The sequence below is a fragment of the Buceros rhinoceros genome, unplaced genomic scaffold, assembly GCF_000710305.1.
Source record: "Buceros rhinoceros silvestris isolate BGI_N320 unplaced genomic scaffold, ASM71030v1 scaffold1117, whole genome shotgun sequence".
Lineage (NCBI taxonomy): Eukaryota > Metazoa > Chordata > Aves > Bucerotiformes > Bucerotidae > Buceros > Buceros rhinoceros.
In genome coordinates, this window is record NW_010420258.1 from 52,979 (window position 1) to 68,994 (window position 16,016).

Below are 16,016 nucleotides of genomic sequence, written 5' to 3' on the forward strand. Positions count from 1 at the left end.
AGCAGGAATCCATGCAGCCCTGAGTGCTCCACCAACACTGTTAAGGAGCTTGCTACAAATGAGAGGCCCGTGGAAATAATTACAGTCCGGATGCTCTGCAGCTGGAGCCATCCAGCAGCACAATCCATTGCAGAGCACATGAAACAGTTCATACTGATTTTCAACATTCACAGAAAAAGGAAATGCAGCAACTTGGGAGAATGAAGGTCCTGAGAACCACAGACCAGAAATCTTAATAAAAAGGTACTGGCGGCTTCTTTGTAATACCCTGAATGCCTAGAGATCAAGTGAACTAGAGCTGCTGAGAAAGAAGATAAATTAGCTGACACCAAGCTGCAGAAAGGTTTCTGTTGTGGTACACAAACTGCCCTCCGCATCTTGACACTACATTGCTAACAGTCATTGCCCAAATACAGGCTGCAATGAGTCCTAGACCTCATTTCATAAATTATTCTGTGAATACTTTCATGCAAAGCTTATTTCAGCGTTTCTTCTCCTTTATCAAGCGTACCAGTCCTGGAATGGCTTGCATGGGAGGGCTGTGGAATCGCAGTCTTTTAAGGGTTCTAAGAGCAGCTTACATAAGCAGATGCCCAGCATCTTGCAGCTATAGCTTGATGTCACTTTGGAAGGGAACCATAGGCTAGGACTTTTAACAAACACAGTTTCATCACACTGTAATTGTCTCTTAGTCGAACAGATGTTATACATTAAATGACCATAAATGTCAAAAGACAATTAAGTTATCTAGTAAGTTTTTTTCTGGCTGTTCCTGGATGCTGCCACATCCCCCCACCCCAGTTCAGATTTGTTCAAGAGAAACTGTCTTTAAATTCACTCCTAAATACATTAAAACTGCTATGAGTTCGTTTCACAAAATTTATTCTGGAACTGACAATGGTATTGCAGCAAAGTCACTCAGTCCTTTAACATGGGGAAGTTGCAGCAAGAATACAAAACCAAAACAAGTGGAGGTTTAATTAGAAGAAAAAAAGGAAGATAAATGATACAGTGTATTCTGAAGAACAGGACTCACTGACTATTTACATCCAAAAAGGAAAGTAAAATTGCCTAGGTGGGAATTGAGAGAAGGAGGAGTTGCCTTCCAGGGATCACAGAAATAAAGAGCATCCAGAAGACAACGTTACCAAATTTTGGAACAGTTAGTCAGCACAACAACTGTTTTGTCAAGGGATGTTTTTCTGGTTTTTATTTTGCTCCCCGAAGACAGTTCAAATCACATTTCTTAAAGGTCAGTGCAATGGAAGGGCTTGCTGACCTCACTGACAGCAGTGGTATTATATGGCATTTTGAAGACTGAACTTGCTGAAACCACACAAGGTAGTCATGGTGCTTTCTATGGGAATCACAACATAATGTCAATTTGTGTTTCCCCCATGTTCACCACCCCTGAAGAAAGGTCTATGGTCTGATTGTTTAATGAGATGCTAACGTATTATGAGAATGTAGGCAGAAACGATACGTTTTATGGGGCTGGGTAAGTGCTATATACAAGAAAATGTATCACTGTGATTTTGGAACAGATTTTTGACTTAATAATACGAAAACATTCCAAAGTGATTAGGGAAACATCTAGAAAATATCTACCTCCTGTGATAAATACTTACAACTGAGGGAAATCCAAATCTCTCCCCAGAGATGTTAGTCTCCCAGCACATGATCTATCTTTTACAACATGATTTTGACTGAACAGTCTAACCTTTTCAGCAAAGACAGGGTTTCCAGACAGGTGGCTCAAGTGTACAAACTCCAGGTGCAAAGTCCCAAATTCTGCCAAAATGCTGCTGCCGCCAGAGGCCCATGGCCAGTTTCGACCGATTCCACTACGATGGATGGGAAGGGAAATACAGAAAATAACCATGAGCATCTATAAAGGCAATGCTAATACAATATAATAGGTAGTAGATACATTGTTATCAAGAGAAGATGATTAATTGAAAATGTACTTAATATCCACGTAAGAAACCATGCTTCAGCAGCCTTCCATGACTTCACCATGGGACCTGGAATTACTTTGGTCCAATTCTGCTTAGGCTTGTAAAATTGCTTCTTGCAACAAACCAGTCTTTCAGCTCATGAACAGCTCCGTTACAGTATCTCTATAGCAGTGATTCACTGCACAATATCATGTGTAAAGACATTACAAAACCCACCGAGTACGAGAAAACATTCTCATACTTCACTGTTTTTCCTGTATTTAACACAACGCTCTTCAATTCTAACTCTTCCTTCTACAGTGCAGTTGTTTATTGACTTGAAATACTGCATATATACAGCACAGGCGTTAAAAGTGCTACATGCAGTATATCCTTCTTAATACCTGAGAATTTATTAGAGTAGGATATATAGGCATTGTCTGTCCAGGCACGCTTACCAGGATGAGTAACTTCAGTTTTAATTAAGACCTAAAGATACTTCACAGCAAAATTAATCTCAGGTTTTGTGCTGAGAGTAGAGAAAAGCACATTTATTGCTAAATTCCCACTAGAAACGAATGCTGGTTGAGATTCAGGATGAAAAGTCTGCTGAAGTTTCATTACAAAAAGGTAAGGTATTTTCCCCTTGAAACTTCCCGCAGTAAGATTCAAGAAAAACCCCCTGAAATTAAAGAAAAGCTAACCAACTTTCCTGAGCATCTCGGTGAATAATGGCATGTTAGACCAGCATATTACTAGCATGAATGTTATATATATATACACTTATTAGGTACTGGAACGCCTTCCCTATTTTCAAGTAGCAAACAGCATTAAACACATGCACAAACATATATATATACACACAGACATAAATAAAAAACTTAATTTTACATTTACACATAAGCAGGTACTAGTCATCAGTTAGCACCTGCACCACCATGAAAACTGGGTATTATTCCCGAAAATATGACTCATATTATGAAAAAGCAAAACAAAGCAAAAACCAAAGAAGCTTCATATTTACTTCATCATGACAGAAGTCCTCAGCTGTATGAAGACTTCTCCTTCAAAAGGTCAAGGACCCATGCCTGAAGTTTAACCAATATAATGACACTGAGTCTCCATTAAACTAATTTTTCCACTAGCTATATTAACACATTATTTTGAGACTTCTGCCACACACAAAGTAAGAAACAAGTCACGATAAACTTTAAAAGCAGGATACAAATAAAAAACAAGTTTGTGCTCTACCTAAGTGTCACAGCTTTAAACCATACAACACCTTTGGTTGCCTGGCCTTGAGCTGAAGGCACCACTGGAACTCACTCAAGTGCCACTAAAAATAAACCTGGAATATTACCTACAGATAAGGGGACTTATATCGTTCCATTTCTAAAGTACCACAGCATCTGTCAGATACCCCCATAAGCAGGCTATAGATTTTCTTTTTCACTGACCATAAAGCACTGAAGTGATCAAGCTTGTCTGAGTGCCGAGTGGAGGGAGAACTCAGTGGAGTAAAAGGAGAGAGATCAGATGAAGCCCCCCTGGCTGACCATAAAGGCACAAGAGTCTGGGACACATGGAAGCCCCCTGATGCAAATGATCGCCCAAAGCTCCAAAAGAGGAAAACCGTTTCTAATCTTCATAGCTGCAGACTAAATCAATGACATAATGAAATCAGGGTACTGCAAAGATGCACACAATCCAACTTTGATATTTGTATGACAGAAACAGAACACAGGTTTTATGGGATCTGACTATCTCATTTTAAGAGCAATCTTACAAAGATTAGAGTGCTTTTTACATTTGATGAAAACAAAAGTGAAGAGAAAAACCCACCTGCCTTACCAGCTGTCTGCACTTTAATCTACCGTGGGTCAGAACTTCCCTCAACAGTGACATAAATGCATCAGATATTATAGAAAACAAGACCGAGGCAAGTACCGCAGACAACATGTCTGGAAATCTCTTACCTACCTTAGACTGAAGAGCTTACACCTACAGACTGTTTATTCACCCAAGATCAGGCACCATCTCTGGGACACACTGGCCCAAGTCCTGCCTAACTGCTGACTTCTAGATAAAAATTTTAGATGTTAATGAAAAATTAAAATATTTCAGCTTGTTTCCAAATCACCCAGATTAAAAGAGATGACATGAATTGCTACTGGTAAAAAAAGCTCCCCAGAAGAAAAAAAAAAAAGTTCAATATTTCAAGGTTTTGAAAAGTTACCATGTTATGGCGCAACTGGCAAAAGCCCACTTGTTTTTTCTATTAAAGTTCTCAATAAATCTCAAAGTGAAAATATTGAGCTGTTTCTGCAGCAACACATCAGCCAAACTTGGCAGAAACCGTTGTACGCTCTCCACAACGTCTGCTGATACCAACACAACCTGTCAGAACGTTTTGATGTACTGCATTTTGTTAGCCAGAAAATTTTCCACGCATGGCTGTGAGAGGTTTTCTGCATGCAGCAATGTGTTTTACCACGAGTGGAAGGGTCTTCTTGCTTAAGATGGTTTGAAAGCTATAAACTTGCAATCTTTACTCTTAATGCAAGAAAAGTAGAAAGAAATGTCTGTGTTGCATCTATGTACTATTTAATTTTAACTATTTATTTTATTGTTTTCAGCTGGAAAAAAAAAGGCATCAACATATTTCCGGCAAAGCTGTGGATGTCTGATATTTTCTCATATATTCTGTCTTTGGGAGCAACAAAACAGGTAAGTTTTCCATAGTCCCTCATACTCACTGGAGCAGCCAAAGGCTTCTGGTTCCATTTAACGCTATTGATGTTTTATGGTGATAGTCCACTGTGCACGGCTATGCTTCAGCTGCTGAAGAGACATTACCAGAGCCCAGGAGATAATCAAAGTAGTCCTCAGCATGCAGAATGAGAGAGACTTCATACTCTCTGATCCTTTGTAACCAGGGAAAATAGACCTTGGCTTTTGTTTAACAGCCTCTTGTCTAAAAAAGAGGGTGCTCTTTTTCCATTGCATCCCTCAAAAAAAGTTCCTAAATATTGTGTACTTTTAAGCAGAGCAGACCTTAAGCAAGAGAGAATCTGAACAGATGAAGGGTTATGATGAAATGGAAAAAGGATTATAAACAATGAGTACATTTATAAATGGCACAAGGTGCCCCAGAAAATAATATGCAATAAATACATGTAATAGCTCAGTAAATCTTAATAACCAGGCGTAGTAAAATACTGGTATCTGCTCATGCATGAGACAACATGTCCAGTGTTCCCAACGCAGACATTTTTCAAGCTCTTCACCAATAGTATTATTGGAGTGAACAAAAAATTCTCCAAAGTTAAAAAAGTCAATGCTAGGTATCTATTTACTCTTCAGCTGTAAAGTCACTGCTGGGTATCCATTTCATCTTCAGTTACGAAGTTATGGGCTGTTTTCTGAAGTCTTGAGATGCAAGACTGGGGCTCTGGTGAAAAGTTTTATTTCTACTCTATGTACAACATGGCACGTTTTCACAGTTTTTCTTCCAAGGACACCCACCACTTGGGTCAAGAAACTATAGCAACAACCTGAAGCCCAAGAACAATCTGTGTATTTGGGGGACTTTGAAAAGGTGGCTTTCTTCCTGTAATTCCTGTCACTCTGTTTTCCAATGTTCATATTTACTACAACCTGTACTAAGTGTCAGGCATCTACTAGCAGAAACAAAACTTCTTCTATGTACTCCAGGAAGAAAGGAGAAGCCACACTACTTAAACTTGTTTCAAGTTCCAGACCAGGACTAAAATAATTTCAGTTTACAAGGCACTGTTTCAGTGTATCTTAAATCATTGTGGCTAAACTAATACTGCTTATACTACTTAAAACCCGTAAACATTTTTTGTAAAATATTAATAGAACTTCAGAACTTATTTCTATATTATTGTAACTGCTGTTACAATGAGTATTATGTAATTCAGTGAAAATCAAAGGAAGGATCTGGATCAGAAAAGCCTATTAAAGCAGGACTGCCGCTGTTTCGTGGTATTTCTCATTTACTGTATAAACTTTGTTACTGAACACCGAGTGCCACAGAATCCGAAATACAGCCATCCATTCTGAGGAAATATGAGCCTGATCGACCTGGGCTGCTGGTAATTCAGTACTTTTCCAGTAGACCACTGTTGGGCTTTTTGTACATAGGAACACAAAGTACAAGATCAGTATCTCTTCTAAAATGTACACAACATACCAGGAGAGGGAACCACAGAGGAAATACAAATATTTAAAGAAAAAATATATTACGTCCCCAATATATATATAAGCAGCAGCTAATTTTCAACTGAAAGGAACCTCAGATCCTCAGGGAAACTGCACAAATACTTCAAAGGGTCAAAACACTTATCAAATCAAGATTCTTGCCATCATGGAGCAGAACTGCTTCAGACTCTGCAGACAGTTTGTTTATTATCCCCCAACCTTCCCTGGAGGGTGCCAGGACAACTCCACAAGCTGGAGGCAGAGCAAGGCTTCAGGAGTCAGGATTTCAATATTTAAGACTTCAACACTTAATGAAGCGTCCAGCAGCCGCTGTTGTGAAAGATTTTAGGACTAAATATAAAAATAACTCCCTACAGGCCCTTAGGACTTCAGTAATGCTGATATTTTTTTTCCAAAAAGCTACTTTGACTATGATGGTGGGTGAAAACGCAAACTGCTATGACAGAGAAATGAGAACGTGGCACAATGAAGGGTCCGTTTTAATTCACCAGAGCCATGGGACTCGAGTTGGAGTGTACAGGTTGTGCCTGGTGCTTTCAGGAGTGCTGAGGGGACAAGGGAATCTGCTCGGAGAATACAACTTACCACTGGAACTGGTTGAGTTTAACTCTGTTTTAACAGGAACCCCCACGAGCAGAGTGCTGCCCAGCCCCACTCTGCGCCACCAGCCACCCCTCTGACGCCCACAGGGGAGAGGAACCTTTCCCAAGAAAAAGGGGAAGGGTGATGCAAAGGCCACACAAACTCTCCTGAAGCTTTTTTGTCCTTCTTCCCCCTCCCAGTTCCCTGGGACACACTTCATGCTTCTCCTTGAGTCTCAGTCCCGAAGCCTTAAATAGAAATAAAGTAAAATTACTTTTTTGTGAAAGAAAACATTGCACCCTGCTTTCCCCCCCAAGAAGAAGCCTGTGGTCCTCAGCCCGTTTTGAAAGCATAATGATTGCTTTCCCACATTTTAGCCTTAAGTCCATGACCACACGCAATGGGGCTGCGCAGCTCACACCCTCGGCTCCGCCATTCAGCACACAGACGCAATGTACCAGCTACAGGTCTCACAGCGAGTGAAGACGGGGAAATGCAAGAGCAGAGCAGCTCCAGCAAGAGTACTGACAGAAATTAATATCCTCGGGGCTCCCCGGATAATCAGTACAGGGAGATAACAGAATTAACTCACTTCACAGAGGAGATTAAGCTGAAGATGGAGTCTCTCCCTTTACAGAGTAAACCCAGGGACACCAGTCTGCCCTAGCAGATACCCAAATCTTCCCAAGATTCCAATTAGGTTCACAGGTATCAAATGAATTGCTAATACATATAACAAAAAGTAGGACTGGAGGTAACTTTGTTATGTTGTATTTTTAATTCTTTAATTATAAGGTTTTTTCTAGCTCACTGTTTTTAATGGTCCTTTTTTGTACTGGCCACCATTTGCATGACATTTCTATAAAATACTGCAAGACAACAGTGGCAGATTAATCTACAAAAATAAATTCGGAAAACCACTCTGCAGTACTGTGACGTGAGGAAGATACCTTGAAGTCCAAGAATCTTCTATGCTTAGCCAGGCAAAGCCATGGAGACGGTGCCACGTATTGTGAATTAGTAATAAACACGTTAACACCACGCATTATGTCCAAAATTTCTCTCATAGATGTAATACATGTAAATTTATTATTTTCTCTGCTGTATTTCAATGCAGCGAGAAAAATCTCCAAAGGCACATTCCATTTTGGCAGAATCAGTCATTATTTCTATGGATGACCTTTTTTTAAATAAACGTCTTCCTTTTATAAAAAGTCCGTATAACTAAATACGGCCAGTCGCTGCATTTCTAATAAGGTGTTTCTACATTGCAAAAGCCTTCAGTCTATTTCTTTTCTGCCACTACCAGCATTTCATAATATTTTAATTTAATTAAGTCAACTAAGTCTCCTTAGAACAATTGAAGAGAGGTCAATAAAGGGTCAGTTTACATACTCAGTATCTATTTTTCATTTTAAACAAAATACATTTAAAAGATTAAGTTGCTATAGATGGCACAAAATACATCAAAATGCTAAATAAAACTTAATTTACTTACAGCATTTCCTAGGCAAATGAATGAACTCAAACCCAAACAATTAAAATACGTTTTGTGAATCACAGCCCAACATAAAAATAAGCAAATAATAGGAAAAAATATTTCACAGATAGTATAGATGTATACTGTGATCCTCTAGCTCAGGGAGTCGCTATGGCAGCCAAAAGGATGGTGGTACTCAGAGGTAATTTTCATGGAATATCTAATGTTTCATGCATTATTTAGGACCGCCACATCTGAAAATGCTTTCATACGGATTTTTTAATTTTCCAGAATGGAGCCATTTGTCAATGTGTCACAAAAGTAACTGAAGAGTGGCTGCTTCTCTTCCCAATGCTGATCATTAGACACACATACCTTGCTAACAACTTGCTACGAGAGAAGCTAAATCCGAAACCATAGACCAAACCAGGTAAGTTCCGGGGTGATGTGCTGCTGCTTTTCAGAGGAGGCTCCCCTCAAACTCTGGTGCTGCATCTTTCTCCTTTTAGTACTGCAGCCAGCTAACGAGGCTAATCAATTATGGTTTATGATTTAATTTATAAAGAAGCTGTGATGAAGAACGGAATCACTTTATTAGAGGTTCATGCTTTTTAAAGCCAAACATAAAAACACCACCATGAAGCACGCAAGCAACACATGCTAAAGTTTCAACTACTGCATTTGATAAAGTACATGCTCTAAGATTTTTTTTTTCCTACACTTCCTTGACTGCACCCCCACGAGTATGGGATCTTGGTGTGAAGGCCTGCCTTCATGAGCACTGAAATAGATGATTTGTTAACACTTCAAAGATATTGAATGTGTTTTTTGTCCTTGGCAGGAGCTGCCAGTACAGCACCTTATGGGCAAAGTCATGTGGGGTAACCTGTGACAGGGCTAGCACAGTAGTGGTGTATTTCTAGCCCCACAACAAGCATGAAACATCTTCCAGTCCAACTTTCAATAAATGGCAATTAACTTTTTGCAGGCCTCCCTCTCTTCCCCCAGACAGCATCAACCAAGGCAGACAGACTCCTGCTGGACCTCTGCCTTTTCCAAGAAATTATTATAGTCTGGTTAAGCATCTCTCATGCAATGTCTTGCATGAGACATTGACAGCTGAAGACAGCAAAAAAAAAAAAAATAAAAGAAACCTCAGTCAGCCAGCTAGCCTCTGCCATAGGCTCTGATGTCTGGTTTATTCCCCTTTGTGAGGAGGATCGTTCAGGTAGATGCTAACAGCTGCTTAGTTTTTCAGCTGTGACAACAACTGTGTAACTCCTGCCCTTCTCTACTCCTTGCCCAGCCAGCAGCATCCTGCTCAGCTGAGCTGCCCTCTCTGAAGACAGAGTGATACCGGCTATTACCTGGTGAGGTGTTTTCTAGGGATGCTGACTGAGGAGGAGGAGGCAGACAGTGAATTAGTAGCACCAGCAACTCTAGGATGAAGACTAACAACAAAAGGGGTTACTCAATTTTACAGTATGATGTGGAACAAAAAAAAAATTTTATGCTGCAATGTCAGACAGAACACAATTTTTTTTTTACCGTACTAAGGTAATGAAGAGGTATAGCCTCAAGAGCTATATCTATTAGTTTGAGAACATTAGTTTTGTCTGTTTGCCTAGTCATATGCAGAGTCAGCATTAATATTTACTGATCTCCTGGTCATCTCAATTCTCAAGTACAGGAGATGCATCCATTTGTATTGAAGGCACATGGACATCATCATCTGGCTGGAAATGAGAGTAGGAAAAAAAAAAATCAAGATTACTGTGGCTGACTGTTCATTTTGTGAGAAACTACCAGCACCTCCAAAAAAATGCTAATGTGAAACAGATCTTAAAACAAGATCCCTATTTTTATCCATGAGGTTCATCAGGTCCTTCAAAGGCAAAGTATACCGCACACTTTCCAACCCAAACTTTACAGGGATGTCTGTCTGTTAAAGGGCAGGAGAAGGGGAAATAGCCTCCTCGCTTCCCTCTCAATTTTAGGAAGATGGGACTAGCTGTCCTAGAATGGTCATTATTTCCTTACTGTACTGGCAGTCAAAAGGTTAAAATGCTCAACAGTCATGGAACACTATCAAGATCTTCCTCAAGGTGACCAGCTGACAGGCAATTTCTCTTGAAACTACAGAACAGCAACAGAGATTGAAAAGCAGTGTTAATATAAAACCAGGGAGCAAGCAGAAGGTGCACGACGTATGGAATTCTTGGTATCAACCTGTGCTGTGGCCTCTGTCAGGACAGGTTCCCACCTTCCAGAAGGATGAAGTCAGTGGTGGAGGAGGTGTTGGTGAAGCGTGCATATAAACACAGAGGAGAAGCTGGAGAGTTAGGTATGTTCCCCATCCAAGCCATAGTCCATGAAACCCCACTGAGCACTCTTTGGTCAGTAGAAAAAAGAGACTGTTCAACAGCACCGTCAAACTTCCTGTCATGGCAGCAAGGCCAACCGCCCCCCGTGGGGAAACGTACTTGATCAGGATTAACTCAGAGTAATGATGGCTCCTGCAGTGAGTGGACACTGAAGTGAACGGAAGCAGCAGCAGTGGGAGCAGAAGGAGCCAAGATACAGGTGGAGACCAAATGCCAGAGCGACCCAAGATGAAGAGGAGACAATCTCATCTGCCTCTGAAGAGAGGCAGATAAACAAGCAAACAGGCCGGCCAAAAATAAACAAGCAAAGGCCGGTGAAACTGCCCAAGGGAAGACTATGCTTTACTGCTTGCACTGAAGAAAGACAGCTGCTGCAAGTAAAAATAAAACCCCTCCTTCACGGGCTCCAAGACACCACCGAATATATCTTTTGTGATCTGATTCATGGTTTTTGAATATCTGGACTTGGCGATAGTGTGCCTATTGATGCTTAAATTAATCAGGGTATCTTAACCTCACCAGTCTACTGAGACTGTTGTGCAGCTTTGTCTATGCCAATGTCCTGTAGAATTTCTCTGTGGAAAAAGAATGAATTTCTTTAGGACTTAACTGGCAGGGTTTGTACAATCCTCTCCTTATGGCTGTTTGCCCTGTCACCCTTCTCGGGTTACTGGTGCTCTAAAGGGGCATCAAAGCTTGTGGAACTGGCACCCTGCAGCAAACCAACAAAGCAGTTAGCTCAGATGTACGCAACCACAGGCATGGAGGAGGGTCAGAAAGAGAGAGAATTAGTAGCCCAGCAGTACATCATCTGACATGTTACTGTGAGATGTTTAAAGGTGATTTTCAGTGTGACCATCTCAAACTGTACTTGTTACCGTAACCATTTCTGGTAGAAGTTATCTCAGCACAGCACAGACCCTTATTCTAACTGTCTATGGACACCACAGACAGTTATTCTAAAGAATAAACTAAGCAATTCATGCTTCCTGTTACTTTATGCACTAAAGATTTAATTAATCAATTCCAAGGGCTAAAAAAGCAACAGGGAATACAACAACAGAGCGAGGCTAGAGATAATAAGTACCAGCATAGACTATTTTCAATCAGGTCCCTGAAGAAAAGTGAAAATAACAGGAAATGAAAAGACATGAATAGACATCTACAGTTCTGGCATACGTACAGTAGTAAGTTAGATGCTGTAAAAGAAGGTATTAAAATTAAATTCCCTACTGTAGTAACCAGTATAACTCAGTGTTAGTGACAGTCTAAAAAAACCACCCAAAGGCAAATCCAACCAAACAAAAACCCTCTGCACCCCCAAAATAACCTGAACAATCAAAGCAAGCCTAAAGCTTATTTCAGAACATTACATTTTGCGTTAGAGTGTTTGTGCCTTAAACCACCACAGCCATGGCACAGTACAGCTCTCTGTAAGACCCTGCTCCCTGTTTTAAATTGCTTTTCAAACATTCAGGTCTGAGGTTATCTTTTTTTTTTTGTGCTATAAATCCCCCCCTCCACCCTGATTATCCCGTAATTTCTTATTTCAGTGAGTTTCTATCCCACATCAGAATTCCTTTACTAGTAACTGATATTCGAGCTTTGCTAAATTATTCTTGTGTCATATTAACTGCATTGTGGAAGTGCAAATAAACATTATTAATTTCCTTTGTAAAATAATTTGTTATGAGGATGAGTGTTGAGAAGTTTGCATTTCGAGGTGACTAGGTAACATAGAAACACTGTGGAGAATTGGTGCTAGAACCCAGAACTCCTCCCATTTCCTTTTTTTTCTGCTTTATGTGTCTGGTTTTTACTGCTGCTCTTTCTGGCCCCGCAACTCTCCTCTCGCTTTCTCCATCACACTTGAGGTCTTCTAAATTGTCTCCAGGTAGCTTCAAGTAGAAAATACTGGGACAAAATCCCAGTATTCAGTCTGTTCGGTCTGACGGCAACTTTTCAGAGAAAGCAAAGATCAAATCAAAGGATGGCAAGTGACAGGCTATATGAAACTTCCCAGCCACTAATTCCCACTTTCCCACTTCCCCACACTGATTTTAGCTTTGCTTATCATGTCAAGAAAATATTTTAGAGTGGTTTCGCAATCATTTAAGTTAAAAAGTCTTTCCAGGTGTTTAGTCACATTTACTGTGCTTGAAATAGCATGTGTAAATGTTTGAAGTGAGACTCAAAGTCATTACACGGAACTGCACGGCTCTGTTATTGACAATAATTGGCTGAGAAGTTGCAATGGTCTGTTTTTGCAAGGACCCTATGCCAAAGGCTTTCTGACTGATGATCAATTATCTCCCCTTTTAATGCAGCTTTGGATCACCAGTGGTTTCAGATACCGGACTGCTTGTCACAAGACTTGCAGCTGTGACACTCATCTGAATCAACATTAATGTACAAATGCTACAAATTATGCTTGCATCTGCATTTACAGATATGTGTATCAATCTAAACATGTACAGAGACACAACCGTTGTGGAGGGAAACCTCTGTCTTCTGTATCTGCTTCCACAGACACTGTGACAGCTCTATGAAAGGCTACCAAAACGGTATTTGATTCACTGAAAGGGACAGCTTTTCCAGCTAAAAACCCTGAAGTATTCTTTTTCAGACTAGTGTCATTAAACACATAACCTGTTTTGACAAATGCTTTAAGAAAAGTACAAATGTCTCTTTTTTCCAGTCTGCTTCAATCACCTCCATCCTCTTTACCCACACATTGCTGTGTCATATAAATCCAGTTGTTCTGGGACCAGATAAACATTTGTTTTTCTCAGTGCCAGTCACTAAGGGCTTGACCCTTGCTCACCACCAACAGAAAAACTCCGGGTGGTTCCAACAGACACTGATCAAGCATAAGAGTCCTGTAACTGTCATTAAAACTATTGCAGAGACAATCAGCAATATCCACACAGGGGAAACCCAGCAGCCTGACTGAAACACCAGAATCACTGTGTAAATCCTTTCCATTAATACCATTTGGATTTGGGACCTGATTCTCTTTCTGGAAATCAGCAATATGATGTAAAACCAGTGTTCTGGCTTCTTTTCCCAGCACACGACACATTCGCTTATGCACAGCTTTATCCTTCAATGCCCATATTTGAAAATCAAGATTAGAATCAATCACTTGAAAGATGTACTCACTCGGGTGCAATTTACAGACTCCTTTTTCCTTGCCTTATAGACTTACAGAAGAGACATATTATACAGCATAATTCAGCCAATTTAATGATAAAGAGCTACTCCTATTATTCTCAAATGACTTTAGTTTCAGGAGTACCACTGGGCACATGGCAGGTACTTACCAGCTTCTGATTCTGAACGTTATACTTGTGCTCCAAACATAATGCAATATGGTATAATAAACATTAAATGTGATTTCATTGGATCAATGGGTCTGAATCATGGGTCATCTACCGCCACCACCTGGGACTCCTCGAACGCTTCCATCAGCGCTGCCTCCGAACAATCCTAAACATCCACTGGACTGACTACGTGAACAATGTCGCTGTTCTTGGACAGGCAGAGGTCACCAGTACCGAGGCCATGTTGCTGAAAACGCAGCTGTGCTGGGCAGGGCACGTCTCCAGGATGGCGGATCACCGCCTGCCTAAGATTGTGTTCTACAGTGAACTCGCCATCAGCTGCCGCCAGAGAAGAGCCCCAAAGAGGAGATATAAGGACTCCCTGAAACAATACCTCAGCCTTGGCCCTATTGACCACCATCAGTGGTCCACCCTGGCCTCCAATTGGGAGATTTGGAGACACACCATACATAACGCTGCTGCCTCCTTTGAGAGCACACGTAGAACCAGTCTTGAGGAGAAAAGACAACGCAGAAAGAACTGTGCCTCGACTGTACCACCCAAGGAGACCTTCCGGTGTGCTCTTTGCAACCGGACTTGCCTATCCCGCATTGGCCTTTTCAGCCATCAGCGCGCTTGCAGTGAGCGCGGGTAAAGCCCTTCCCAAATCTTCGTCCGCGAAGCCAAGCCATGATGATGGTATTTATAAATGAACCGAGTCCCCCACGGTTCATGTGATCAAGGAAAATCAACCAATGACTAAAATATGATCAAATTCATTAACTAAGGTATGATTAAATAGGAATATTTCCTACTAACAGGCATGCAGAAAAAAACCCCTCCAACCTGTGGAATCTAATAGGCACCTGATTTTCACCTGAGGAAATCATCCCCATTACACCTTTCCTATGGCAGAGTCTCTATTATCCGTTATTCAATTGCCCCTAAATCCAGAACTTCACCTTTAATCCATTTATAATTACTTCAAACAACTATTTTTACTGCTGCTCACCTTACAGATGAGCAATTTACAGGAAACCAATGATGCCACCTCCCTCAGACAGCAAAGTACTGCACAATTCAGCTTCATTCTCAGGTGTGCACTGAAAATTATGATCCAGGGCAATCTGATTATACCATAAAGAGAAAAAAAAAAACATTACCTTGAAAACTCAATAAAGTCCGATTAGGCAACACTTGTATTTTTAAAGAAAAAGTAATTTTGTTTCATGACCTTTTTGCGGTAATCTGTGTTTTAAATTATGATACAATGATACTTCAAAGCAGCAAACATCCTGAAGAAAGAAAGGAGTTTTCCACCCAATTACCTAATAGTTCAATAGAGTTGAAAAGGGCTGAAAGACCCACACTACCTTGGTAGATCAGAAAAATGAGAAGTACCAAACATTTCTTCTAAAAGTACTGCATAAAAAAAATAATCACGATCCATGCACTAACACTCCTGGCCACGCTTAAGATATTCCTTGGAGGATTTGGTAAACCAGATTATCAGATAATAAAGGCGCTGGCATCAAGTAGTCAAATAAGCTTTTCTTAACAGTAATGGGATTTTAATCAATACAATGAAAATAAGATAATAAAGGATGAAGTGAAATCAGCATGAAAGGATTACTATTTGAAATGATATAACAATCAAAGGCTCAGAAAAAAAAAAAGCAGCACACTTTTGGAATTCTGCTGGAGACAGTATGTGTACGTTTTGTTCCTGCACCAGCACACACTGTTTCATTAACCATGCTGAAAAAGCTTCTGCATATTAAACAATGTACACAGGGAAAGTATCTTGCTATTTGTCTTTTCTAAATTATCAAGGCGAACAACGATGCTATAATTTTATAAAGTGTTTAAGGAAATCAGGTTTTTGTCCTAATTCCAGCAAAACATTTAGTCAGAGATTTTAAACTTTTTTTTTAATCCCTCACTGCTTCTAATGGCTTTAAGTGCAAGAATTTGTATTTTAAGCTTTTCTTTTCTTTTTTTTCTTAATTTCTTTTTTCGGTTTTTTTTTGTATTTCCAGCTGTAGATTGGAGTAGTATAGCATGA

At 40.2% G+C, this 16,016-nt stretch overlaps 1 protein-coding gene across 1 annotated transcript in view; it reads right to left on the reverse strand.

Moving 5' to 3' along the window:
* Positions 1–16,016, reverse strand: part of MAN1A1 (mannosidase, alpha, class 1A, member 1) — a 111,447-nt gene that overhangs the window by 31,133 nt on the left and 64,298 nt on the right. The window contains exon 5 of the mRNA XM_010139225.1: positions 1,721–1,844. Within this exon, the coding sequence (XP_010137527.1) occupies positions 1,721–1,844 (124 nt within the window). The remainder of the gene's footprint in view (positions 1–1,720; positions 1,845–16,016) is intronic.